At 45.0% G+C, this 12,752-nt stretch overlaps 1 protein-coding gene across 1 annotated transcript; it reads right to left on the bottom strand.

Annotated features, from left to right (window-relative positions):
* Positions 1-485: 485 nt before the first annotated feature.
* On the bottom strand, positions 486-9,707 carry LOC139534632 (tyrosine-protein kinase receptor TYRO3). Its single transcript, XM_071333922.1, has 15 exons — positions 9,448-9,707; positions 8,969-9,033; positions 8,044-8,692; positions 7,691-7,846; positions 7,061-7,402; positions 6,420-6,591; positions 5,868-5,959; positions 5,580-5,699; positions 5,381-5,461; positions 4,873-4,965; positions 4,616-4,731; positions 4,386-4,495; positions 3,374-3,533; positions 2,902-3,035; positions 486-1,279 (listed from the first exon to the last, which is right to left on the bottom strand). The coding sequence occupies exons 1-15, from the start codon at positions 9,527-9,529 to the stop codon at positions 958-960; spliced, it is 2,694 nt and encodes an 897-aa protein (XP_071190023.1). The 5' UTR covers positions 9,530-9,707; the 3' UTR covers positions 486-957.
* Between the last annotated feature and the right edge of the window lie 3,045 nt (positions 9,708-12,752).

Raw genomic sequence — 12,752 nt, 5'->3', positions numbered from 1 at the left:
ACACCGCAGAGTTTCTTAGCCCAAAGGCGCAACATCGCGAGACTGCTGCGAACGCTTGCGAAACCGACCGGCCGGGGTTTGAGAAGTCAATGAGAAAAGTGAAAATGTATTCCTTGGTTGTTACTTTTTCGAAATCTTAAGGCACAACCTAGATCAGAGCCAATGTCTTAAGTAGTTGAACATGTTATTACTCCAACCTAGCTTAAGTGACAAACTGACACGTTTACATTTTCGTGAAAAACAACTTTATAACGGAGTGCCTTTGATTTGACGGCCTGCACATGCGCAGTTCTGCTCGAGACGACTGTTAAACCCGATGACGTGCCCTACGCATGCGCATTGCAAACCAACGTTGCCATGAGATCGCATACAAGTGTGATCAGGGATTTCTGTTGGAGAAGCAGGTTTAGCTTATCTTCATACTGTACTGTCTTTGGTGACACATCACACTATTCTTGCACAATATCACTCTTTCTTCATGCAAATTTGAATTCAATGGAAAAATTTAATGCTTTTATGTAGTTATGGGTTTCAAAGATCATCCCTAAAACAATGTTCATTATAAAAAAATACATATAATTGATTATCAAACATTATTTACAGGAGTTGGAGAAACATTGTGGCACACCAATCGTCAGTAGAGAAGGTAATGCCCAGCAATCTGTCACACACACACACACACACACACACACACACACACACACACACACACACACACACACACACACACACACACACACACACACACACGATCGATATTTGATATGTTGATTTGTGCCGTGGTATCTAACCACAGAGATAACACATGGAATAAACACATTCCGTAACCGTAGCTGACAGAACATAAAACACCAAACTGACTGAAACACAAAAACACCAGAGAACGCTTTTAAAAAGCAGAGTCTCTTTCACAAATATCATCTATAAAACACCCACAATCCCTTCCTAATCCACAGTCTACACAGCAGACTCAGTTTTCATACACAACAGATATCCTTCCTCATCGTTCTTGGGTGGTTTAGCATTAGCCCCAGCCCCCACAGGGGTGGGCAGGTACACGTTCCCCACTGCGCCCTCCTCGAAACCGGAGTTGTCATATCCATCGGCAACCCACGGAATGTGAGTGGCAGCCTCCAGGCCCTGGTTGATGTAGTGGGCCTCCTGGCTGGCCTCCAGCGGGGGCAGCTCAAACAGAAGGGCTTTGAGCGTCTCCCCCAGCTCCCTGAAACCAGGCCTGTGTCCCGGCTCCCTGTGCCAACAACTCAGCATCACCTCATAACTAGTGGGGAGATGAGAGGTGCAGGGAGAGAGATGAGTAGATATACAGTGCATATATATATATATATATCTACTCTCTCTCCCTCATCTCACGAAATTGAGTGAGATGAGGGAGAGAGAGAGAGGGAGGTAGAGAGGGAGAGAGAGAGAGGAAGAGGGAGAGAGAGGAATAAGTCAGACAGCGCAGAAAGGAAGAGAGAAGGGGAGAAGAAGATGGATTGAGAGAGAGAGGGATGGAGAGAGAACAAAGGAAAAGTGAGACCCCGTATCAGAGAGAGGAAGGAAGATGGATTGAGAGGGAGAGGCAGGGTTAACATATAATTAATTACACAGACAATATCACCTCTGTGGACATGCTCCATGTTGCCCAACTCTCAGTTACAGCCTGTCTAGCCCATAAGGCTCACGTTGATTCAATTAGATAGAGCTACAGAACTACAGGGGAGGTCCAGAAGCTAGCCAATAAATATTTGGGGAGAAACCAGGCGCACTTTATGTCCCACTGGGCACAGACATCAGTTCAACATCTAGCTTTGATCAGTGGTGTAAAGTACTTCAGTAAAAAACACTTTAAAGTACTACTTAAGTCGTTTTTGGGGGTATCTGTACTTTACTTTACTTTTACTCCACTACATTCCTGAAGAAAATATGTACTTTTTACTCCATATATTTTCACTGGCACCCAAAAGTACTTGTTACATTTTGAATGCTCAGGCAGGGCAGCAATATGGTCCAATTCACGTACCTATTAATATAACGTGTTGTCAACCCTACTGCCTCTGATCTGGAGAACTCACTAAACACATACTGCATTTGTAAATAATGTCTAAGTGTTGGAGTGTGTCCCTGGCTGTCCGTACATTTAAAAAACAAGAACATCATGCCATCTGGTTTGCTTAATAAAAGGAATTTGATGTATAGCATTTACTTTTACTTTATACTTTTACTCAAGTATGACAATTTAGTACTTTTTCCACATCTGTACTTAAGTACATTTAAAACCAGATACTTTTAGACTTTTACTCAAGTAGTATTTTACTGAGTGACTTTCACTTTTACTAGAGGCATTTTCTATTAAGGTATCTTTGAGTACTTGACAATTGAGTACTTTTTACACCACTGGCTGTGATTTACATTAGGTTGAGTTGTCAAATAACGTGAATTCAACGTGAAATTGTCCAAAATGTCACCCTGTCATTGGATGTAGGTTAAAAGTTGGGTAAAAAAATACAAAATTCCCTTACGTTGATGACTTTTTGGAAATCCAATCAGTTTTCCACTTTGATTCAACGTCATCATATTACAGATTTTGTCTGAAATGACGTGGAAACAACATTGATTCAACCAGTTTTTGCCCAGTGGGGTTCAAACGTGGCCCAAGTTGTCAACAACTCTGTGTGAATCTGTAAACTGAAGTTTTCACTAAATACAGCTACACATTCAAATTCAATTAATTATTGCACTCACACATTACATTTTAAACAGTGGCTACTGGTTACCATATCTACGTTCACAAAACTAGCATCAGTTCTTGTGAACATTTATTGAGCTACATTCCCCCACTGATTCCATAACAAGTGAGGTCATACTACTAAACTAGACAAGAATAAAGTGAGGACTCACAGTTTGTCATCACACTCAGGAAGCTTGAGTCTGTGTCCAGCGTTCAGCAGCTCCAGGAGCTCATGGTTGTGGACCCCAGGATACGGTGTCCTTCCCCTGGACACTATCTCCCACATGGTGACTGCAAATGACCACTGTAGTAAAGGTGCACACACACACACACACACACACACACACACACACACACACACACACACACACACACACACACACACACACACACACACACACACACACACACACACACACACACACACACACACACACACACACACTTTCTTCAATTTAAACATGCATTGACATAACAGCCAGTTATTTATAGCCATCTTTATGATCACCCTCTGCTAGCTTCAGTAATGAGTAGCATACAGAATTTGTCCTGGTCAGGTCACAGGGTCAGCTCACACTGCTGGTCCAAGTGATGGGTCAGTCAGATGTCATGCCAGTCATCTCTTAGTCATGTGTGACTTACCACATCACTCTTGCTAGTAAAGATGGACTCTGATAGGCTCTCTATGGCCATCCACTTGACCGGCATTCGGATAATCACTGTCTGTCTGTAGTAGTTGTTGCTGTATGTCTTCTTGGAGAGGCCGAAGTCAGCCACACACACGTGCAAGTCATCCCCCAACCTGGAAAAGACACACACACACATCATCCCCCAACCTGTAAAAGACACACACACAAACACACATCATCCCCCAACCTGGAAAAGACACACACACACACACACACACACACACACACACACACACACACACACACACACACACACACACACACACACACACACACACACACACACCCATCATCATCCCCCAACCTGGAAAATACACACACACACACACACACACACACACACACACACACACACACACACACACACACACACATCATCCCCCAACCTGGGAAAGACGGACACACGAGCGCAGACACACACAGATACAAACACAGCAAGTCTGACTGGTAGTCAACTACGTTCTAAACTATTTAATAATATGTACTTACAGCTACAAAGAAAACATGTTTACTACTGCATGGTGATCTGTAGGCATATTCACTGTGACAAGGCTTTGTTTCAATTGATTTACCAACTGGTGTATCCATCCCACTATCCTGATATCAGTCTGCGGCTTGGTACCATGTCCTCGAAGGCCTGGAAGAACCTTACCCATCCTCAATGAACATGTTGGTAGGTTTCATCGTAATATATTCCCTTAGCTGAATACCAATGGTGTGGACATAGATCAATGGAGGCTGCTGAGGGGAGGACGGCTCATAATAATGGCTAGAATGGAGCAAATGGAACGGCATCAAACACATGCGTTTGATGTATTTGATACAATTTCACTCCATCCATTAACACGAGCCCGTCCTCCCCAATTAAGGTGCCACCGACCTCCTGTGACATAGATGCGGTCTTCCTTATCTGAGACTCCCGTGTAAGTACACTCTGATTGACTGGCACCCCCTGGTGGACTTACATGCAGTTGCGTGCAGCCAGGTCCCTGTGCAAAAAGCCATGTGAACTCAGATACTCCATCCCTGCTGCAATGTCAACCATGAAGCGCAGAAGACTCTGGTGAGGCACAAACTGTGAGGAGGGAAGAGGTATTCATTTAGATTATACATATTAGTCAGAGACCGTGCACGTGTGATGTGCGTCCTTGTGTCTATGCCTCTTTGTGTGTGGGTGTGCGTGTGTGTCTCTCACCATGGGAATATCCCCGTAGCGGGTAGCGATGAGGAACCGGCGCAGGTCTCCATGCTTCATGAAGGGTAGAATCACCAGAGGGACTGGCAAAGGAGAATCCTGCTCCAAAGTGACCCCTGCAGGACAAACACAGATACTTTCAGAGGATGCCAATACTGCAACAAGAATTTGAAGGATGAATGGAATGTTGAGTGATAGCATTAAAGTCGGCATTGAAATACATTACAGAGTAAGGTGAGCTAGTAGGGCAGAATTACCAAGAAGTTTGACAACGTTGATATGGTCAAAGTGCTGCATGATCTCTGCTTCCTTCAGAAACGACTCTAAGTCCTCCTGCCTGTGGAGTCCAACTGAAGCCACACAGGGAGAAAACATACAGTATAAGCTGTATAAACCACAGGTGAGGGCGGGCTCATTAATGGCTGGAATGGAAAAAATAGAATGGTATCAAAAATATTGGTTCCCATGTGTTTGATAACATTCCATTCAGCCATTAATATGGGCTGTCCTCCCCTCAGCAGCCTCCTGTGCTACAGACATACAGTACTAAGGAATAGGCTGCATTCATGTTACATGGGGATACTTCAAGATATCCATTCATTTTACATGGGAATATTTCAAGATATCCATTCATTTTACATGGGAATATTTCAAGATATCCATTCATTTTACATGGGGATATTTCAAGATATCCATTCATGTTACATGGGGATACTTCAAGATATCCATTCATGTTACATGCGGATAATTCCCTGTGATGCGTACCTCTCATGGTCTTGACAGCTACTTTGATGTCCATCCCTTCCTCTGGAGTAAAGATCCCCTCGTAGACAGAGCCAAACTCTCCTGGAGGTACAGTCAAAACACATTAGAATTCACTGGAACATGCTTCATTATCAGGATAGAATAGAAAAGCAGGCTGCAACTAGAATAGAATGTTATATGATAAGTCTCCTTGACTGACCAGCTCCCAGCTCCTTTCCCAGGGTCAGCTGGTTCCTGTCCACCAGGACATCCCTCAGACTGGTAAGTAGTTTGTCACCAACACTCTCCAGCAACTGAACCACACCAGGTACCACCACCACTATAGGAGACGAGAGAAAGGAGAGGGGGGGGGGGGGGTGAAGAATGAAGGGAGAGTCAAATGGGGACACAACACTGTTATCTACATAGTTAATCTGACAGTCCTGTCTATCTGAGTCAAATACTGTGTCTACTGTTTATAGTGAATTCTTGGCAGTGTCAGACTCACTGTTGACTTCCTGAGGGGCAGCGTGTGAGCCCTCATTACGACCATAGGTCACACCTGTGTGAGAAGGCAGCAGTTCCACCTCCTGGTCTTGACTGGAAAATAAATAAATAAATATATATATGAACCTCTACATCCAAGCTAGATCAAAAAGGCTCTGTCCCCAGCAGAGGAGGCTGGTGGGAGGGGCTATAGGAGGACGGGCTCATTGTAATGGCTGGAATGGAAGTTTTGCAACAGAGTCAAACGTGATTTCCATATGTTTGATGTGGTTCCAATAATTCCATTTTAGACATTACAATGAGCCCGTCCTCCTATAGCCCCTCCCACCAGCCTCTGGTCACCAGGTGGGTATTCTGGTTTGCCTGAGTTATGTGTATTTACCTGAGCTACGTGTATTTACCTGAGCTACGTGTATTTACCTGAGCTACGTGTATTTACCTGAGCTACGTGTATTTACCTGAGCTTGGTGTATTTACCTGAGCTTGGTGTATTTACCTGAGCTACGTGTATTTACCTGAGCTTGGTGTATTTACCTGAGCTTGGTGTATTTACCTGAGCTTGGTGTATTTGCACCGCAGAGAATAAACAGCAGCAGGGACCAGAATCAACAGCAGAAGGACTCCCAGTACAGCTCCTATGATCACCCAGGGAGAGGGACCCTCCGCATGGGCGTGGTGGGGATCCAGGGGGATGGGACCAGGGGTGTTTATCACTAAAGATTTCCCTGTAGACAGACGGGTATCTTCACATCATTTGAAGTGGGTTGGATTCATATCTGTCCTGACATTCCATGTCCTTCTACATCAAAAGGAAATGAGCTGTATATATTATCCATAACCTTGCACATGTGTGCATCGGCACAGTGAGGCTTTTAACAGCCGAGGTTAGTGCTCGGAGTCATGATTATCTTTAAGCAGCGTTGTTAGCATCAGCCGTTTCGGTTTTGTTAGTATACCGTAACAGCGATGCCAAATGTGATGACATCATCCAAACTCACTATGAAATGTTATGATATGATAAGAGTATGATCACAGTAGGATGGTACAATTCTTATCTTGATCATGACTCACACGTTCTTCCTTAGTTTTAACCAATCAGCATTCAGGATTAGACCCAACCGTTGTATCAGCAGCAGCAGCTACAGCTCTGTTAGAATGAGGTAGTAGTAATGACAGACATCAAGACAGACTCACATCTATGAATGATTATGGGTGCTGTTGATGACGCTGCTGCTGCCCCCTGGTGGAATGACACGTCATTTCTTGCCCGGACCGACAGCCGGTAGTCCGACCACCGTGGGCTGACCCTTGTGAGGTTGACTGCAGTGACGGTCAGTCCCGCTGAGGCAGGGAGAAAGATGACCGCCTCCCCACACACTGCCCACTGACCATCAGTCCCTCCCTCTCTCTCTGAGCATTCCACGTCATACATCACTTCCTGCCTCCCCCCCAGGTCAATGGGAGGGTCCCAAAGCAGAGTCAGTATTGAGTCATTGAGGTGCTGGACTGTTACATTTACAGGAGCAGAGGGTGGTCCTGTGGAAGAGAAATACTAAATGCCAAACAGCTCGAGATATTGGAACATAAGAAAATTAGGAAATGAAAGAAACATGGTTGTCACCTACAAACATGTTTCCCATTGTCGTTAAGATTCATGAATGACCCTCTCTGACTTCTCCAATATGGCACATCCTTATTCAGTTGAAGCAAGTTGTTGAACTATTTACTACATTCTACACAACTCATCCATAAATCTTCGATTTTTGATACTTCTGCGAAATTACAAAAATTATGTGGTTTGAGGAACTCGTCGGAGTGTCTTACGTGTGCACCCCATGACATACGGGTCACCCGGGAGGCTGAAGTACCCCTGACGACAGTCACACCCTTCTGCACCCTCCCTGTCCGTCTTCCTGTTGGGTGGGCACGAGCGACAACCCCCACTCTCATTGGCTGCCTTGTAGTATCCAACTCTACAGGCTGTTGGAAGAAACCCAAATAAATCTGTCAAGGCTACTACACAGATAGACGGCTAGCCCTTATAAGATGCATGGGGCCAGGAGCTTTTCCCGACTTTGCGACCTGACCTGGAAAAACTCCTGGCCCAAAAAATATACTGTGTATCTACTAGAGTCAAACTCATCATAGTGGTGTGTTTCAGGTTGGTCTTCACATACCTTCACAAGAGTCCACCTTTTCTTGGTGACCCGGGACGCAGGTGCACCCACCTTGCAGTGGACCCCACTCCCCATTCACCTGGCACTCCCTCTGAGGGGGCTCCACCTGCCCCTCTATCCCCACGGTGCCTTCAACACAGGACCCTGTCAATGACCCCGCTCCTGCAGACGCTCCCTCAAACCCAACCAGGTGGCTGACCAAACGAGGACATCTCCTGTAGTACAGCCTGACAGAGGATAGGAAGATGCAGCGCCCTGAGTAGGTGAATCCAAGATGGAAGCCATCGTGTGAGAGAGGCTCAGTGTTTAACACTAATTCCAGGCTGTTTTTAAGGTACTCCTTGATCCGATGCACTTCTGTTGTGGTGCTGAAAGTCTGAGAAGTTTTTAGATTGAGGGGATTCTGGGATTCACTAAATTTGGACAGTGGAGAGTCTGATTCCAGAAGGTGGACCTGGAGTGGACTCAGCTGATTGGATGATGACTCCTCTTCCTGGGCGAATTGTAGGTCCAATAGCAGGTGCAGGGCATCCTTCCGTGCAATCCAATTAGTCAGTAGTGATCTTGAACTGGGTTTGTTGTTGACAGCGCAGGCTTGATAGACTGGGACTTGGGTCTCTGAACCCATCTTCAGTAATTTCTCACTCCACTGTAGTGACAGGAGAGGATGATACAGTATGTTATTAGGCATACAGCCATAGGCCTACTGTAGGACAGGGCCAAAAGCACCAGGGGCCAGTTTCCCTCATACAGATTTAACCAAGTAATGGACTAAAAAGCATCTTCAACAGAGATTCTCGTGTGTCAGGGAAACCGGACAAAAATGTATTTCATGAATGATCTATAAAGTAACTGGTCTAAACCTCCACAGCATCTAGTGTTTCTGCTAGACAGAGAGAGCAGAACGGGTAGCCATCTTACTTACTGCTTTGGAGTTTGGATAAGATGTCCATTTCAGACTGGCCTGTTTGACTGAGTTGAAGAGCTCCACTGAAAGGAAGAGGAGAGAGGGGACAGAGGCGGGGAACGAAGGGAGAGGATTGGAAGTAAAAGTGGTTTATTTGACCCATAATGTAAGCTTATTGCAGCTCTCAAATAATATGGTGTTCTGGCATGAAATGTAAATACTGTAAAGTGCACAGACAGTGGCAGTCTATTTACATTATACAAAACTTTCTCTTCTATTAATTTTTTTTTATAAATACAAGTATAATTTGGTTCATTTTAGCAGTGTAATGTACAATACAGTAGCATATTGCTACCAGGAGAATTGAAAAGAAAACTATTGTTAATCTGAAAATATTATCAAATATAGAGTACAGACTATTTGTGTGGCTAGTCAACGTATACACAACAACGTATATCATTAGGACGTCATCTTGAACACCTGTATGAATGACTTACCTTCTCGCGAGGCTGTTTGCGCAAAGGTGCCGCCACAGTATAAACATAACCAAAGTACAACATTCCACCTGACGGCCGACATCGTCCGCACACTTCCCAGTCTTCTCAAGTTCTGTCAAAATACATCAGAACAGGCTGTCTTCAAGCGATGAAGAGGTGCTATTATGAGGAAGTTTAAACAGGAACCACCTTTTCCACAATGCATTTGGTCTGTAAGACGTCAATAGCTAAACTGGCCTACATGTCAAATATTTTGGTCATATTGCGATAGCGGGAACTTCTTTCAGCCTGGAATCGTCAGTTTGACCATAAGAATGTCGCTACGCCTGAAGGCTATTACGTTACTTGAGTTCCCTCCTCCACCCACCCCTTGGTAGAATAACAATAGTACAGAATGGAAGATTAGAGTGCTGAGGCCTGAAGTTAATTTGATAACCTCCATTCTGTCACTCAAATATCCTATAGTAGTAGCTCCATTAAAAGTGCACAGATACCTCGTCCTACCTTCTTTATCAAAATAATTTTATTTTGCAGAATACTTTTCTATTAGAATCATTTACATTAGAAGAATATTATAAATCTGAAAGAGTCAGTGGGGGGCTGTCACTGTTTATGTTGATGATGATCAACTAATCAAATATTATTTATGAAGATGATTTTCAGTTTGTTAACTTCATCAAGCACGTTAGAATGGTGTAAAATCACATACAAAACTGCTCATAACATGTCATATGAAGACAGAGAAGACTTGAGAAGAGGCATATTATTCAGGCGTTTCTGCTGTCATCCTGACAGACTTACTGTTTTCCCATGAAGGATGCTTGTCCTCCCACTGATCAACACATGCCCAGTATTGGTCAATATCTTCCACTTCTTCTTTTTTTCCAGATCTTAAATCACATGACTTTGCTATTTGGGTCAATTTCTGCTTTCCACAGTACAAGTACAAAGAAAACAGATCAAATCAAATCAAAATCAAAGTTTGTCACGTGCGCCGAATACAACCTTACAGTGAAATGCTTACTTACAGGCTCTAACCAATAGTGCAAAAAAGGTATTATGTGAACAATAGGTAGGTAAAGAAATAAAACAACAGTAAAAAGACAGGCTATATACAGTAGTGAGGCTATAAAAGTAGCGAGGCTACATAAAGACACCAGTTAGTCAGGCTGATTGAGGTAGTATGTACACGAATGTATAGTTAAAGTGACTATGCATATATGATAAACAGAGAGTAGCAGCAGCGTAAAAAGAGGGGTTTGGGGGGGCACACAATGCAAATAGTCCGGGTAGCCATTTGATTACTTGTTAAGTAGTCTTATGGCTTGGGGGTAAAAACTGTTGAGAACCCTTTTTGTTCTAGATTGGCACTCCGGTACCGCTTGCCATGCGGTAGTAGAGAGAACAGTCCATGACTGGGGTGGCTGGGGTCTTTGACAATTTTTAGGGCCTTCCTCTGACACCGCCTGGTATAGAGGTCCTGGATGGCAGGCAGCTTAGCCCCAGTGATGTACTGGGCCGTACACACTATCCTCTGTAATGCCTTGTGGTCTGAGGCTGAGCAGCTGCCATACCAGGCAGTGATGCAACCAGTCAGGATGCTCTCGATGTTGCAGCAGTAGAACCTTTTGAGGATCTCAAGACCCATGCCAAATCTTTTTAGTTTCCTGAGGGGGAATAGGCTTTGTTGTGCCCTCTTCACGACTGTCTTGGTGTGTTTGGACCATTCTAGTTTGTTGTTGATGTGGACACCAAGGAACTTGAAGCTCTCAACCTGCTCCACTACAGCCCCATCGATGAGAATGGGGGCATGCTCGGTCCTCCTTTCCCCATAGTCCACAATCATCTCCTTAGTCTTGGTTACGTTGAGGAATAGGTTGTTATTCTGGCACCACCCAGCCAGGTCTCTGACTTCCTCCCTATAGGCTGTCTCGTCGTTGTCGGTGATCAGGCCTACCATTGTTGTGTCGTCTGCAAACTTAATGATGGTGTTGGAGTCATGCCTTGCCATGCAGTCGTGGGTGAACAGGGAGTACAGGAGGGGACTGAGGAGGGGACTGAGCACGCACCCGTGGGGAGCTCCAGTGTTGAGGATCAGTGTGGCAGATGTGTTGCTACCTACCCTCACCACCTGGGGGCGGCCCGTCAGGAAGTCCAGGATCCAGTTGCAGAGGGAGGTGTTTAGTCCCAGGATCCTTAGCTTAGTGATGAGCTTTGAGGGTACTATGGTGTTGAAAGCTGAGCTATAGTCAATGAATAGCATTCTCACATGAGTGTTCCTTTTGTCCAGGTGGGAAAGGGCAGTGTGGAGTGCAATAGAGTTGCATCATGTTTGGGCGGTATGCAAATTGGAGTGGGTCTAGGGTTTCTGGGATAATGGTGTTGATGTGAGCCATTACCAACCTTTCAAAGCACTTCATGGCTACGGACGTGAGTGCTACGGGTCTGTAGTCATTTAGGCAGGTTGCCTTTGTGTTTTTGGGCACAGGGACTCTGGTGGTCTGCTTGAAACATGTTGGTATTACAGACTCAATCAGGTACATGTTGAAAATGTCAGTGAAGACACCTGCCAGTTGGTCAGCACATGCCCGGAGCACACATCCTGGTAATCCATCTGGCCCCGTAGCCTTGTGTATGTTGACCTGTTTAAAGGTCTTACTCACGTCGGCTACGAAGAGCGTGATCACACAGTCGTCCGGAACAGCTGATGCTCTCATGCATGCCTTAGTGTTGCTTGCCTCGAAGCGAGCATAGAAGTGATTTCGCTCGTCTGGTAGGCTCGTGTCACTGGGCAGCTCACAGCTGTGCTTCCCTTTGTAGTCTGTAATAGTTTGCAAGCCCTGCCACATAAGACGAGCGTCAGAGCCGGTGTAGTATGATTCAATCTTAGCCCTGTATTGACGCTTTGCCTGTTTGATGGTTCGTCGCAGGATTTCTTGTAAGCTTCCGGGTCAGAGTCCCGCACCTTGTAAGCGGCAGCTCTACCCTTTAGCTCAGTGCGAATGTTGCCTGTAATTCATGGCTTCTGGTTGGGGTACGTACGTACAGTCACTGTGGGGACGACGTCCTCGATGCACTTATTGATAAAGCCAGTGACTGATGGGGTGTATTCCTCAATGCCATCGGAAGAATCCCGGAACAAGTTCCAGTCTGTGATAGCAAAACAGTCCTGTAGTTTAGCATCTGCTTCATCTGACCACTTTTTTATAGACTGAGTCACTGGTGCTTCCTGCTTTAATTTTTGCTTGTAAGCAGGAATCAGGAGGATAGAGTTGTAGTCGAATTTACCAAATGGAGGGCGAGGG

This window comes from Salvelinus alpinus, chromosome 11 (assembly GCF_045679555.1).
Source record: "Salvelinus alpinus chromosome 11, SLU_Salpinus.1, whole genome shotgun sequence".
In the NCBI taxonomy this organism is placed as follows: domain Eukaryota; kingdom Metazoa; phylum Chordata; class Actinopteri; order Salmoniformes; family Salmonidae; genus Salvelinus; species Salvelinus alpinus.
Note: the sequence above shows the minus strand (reverse complement) of the source record. Positions and strands in the feature narration are given on the sequence as shown.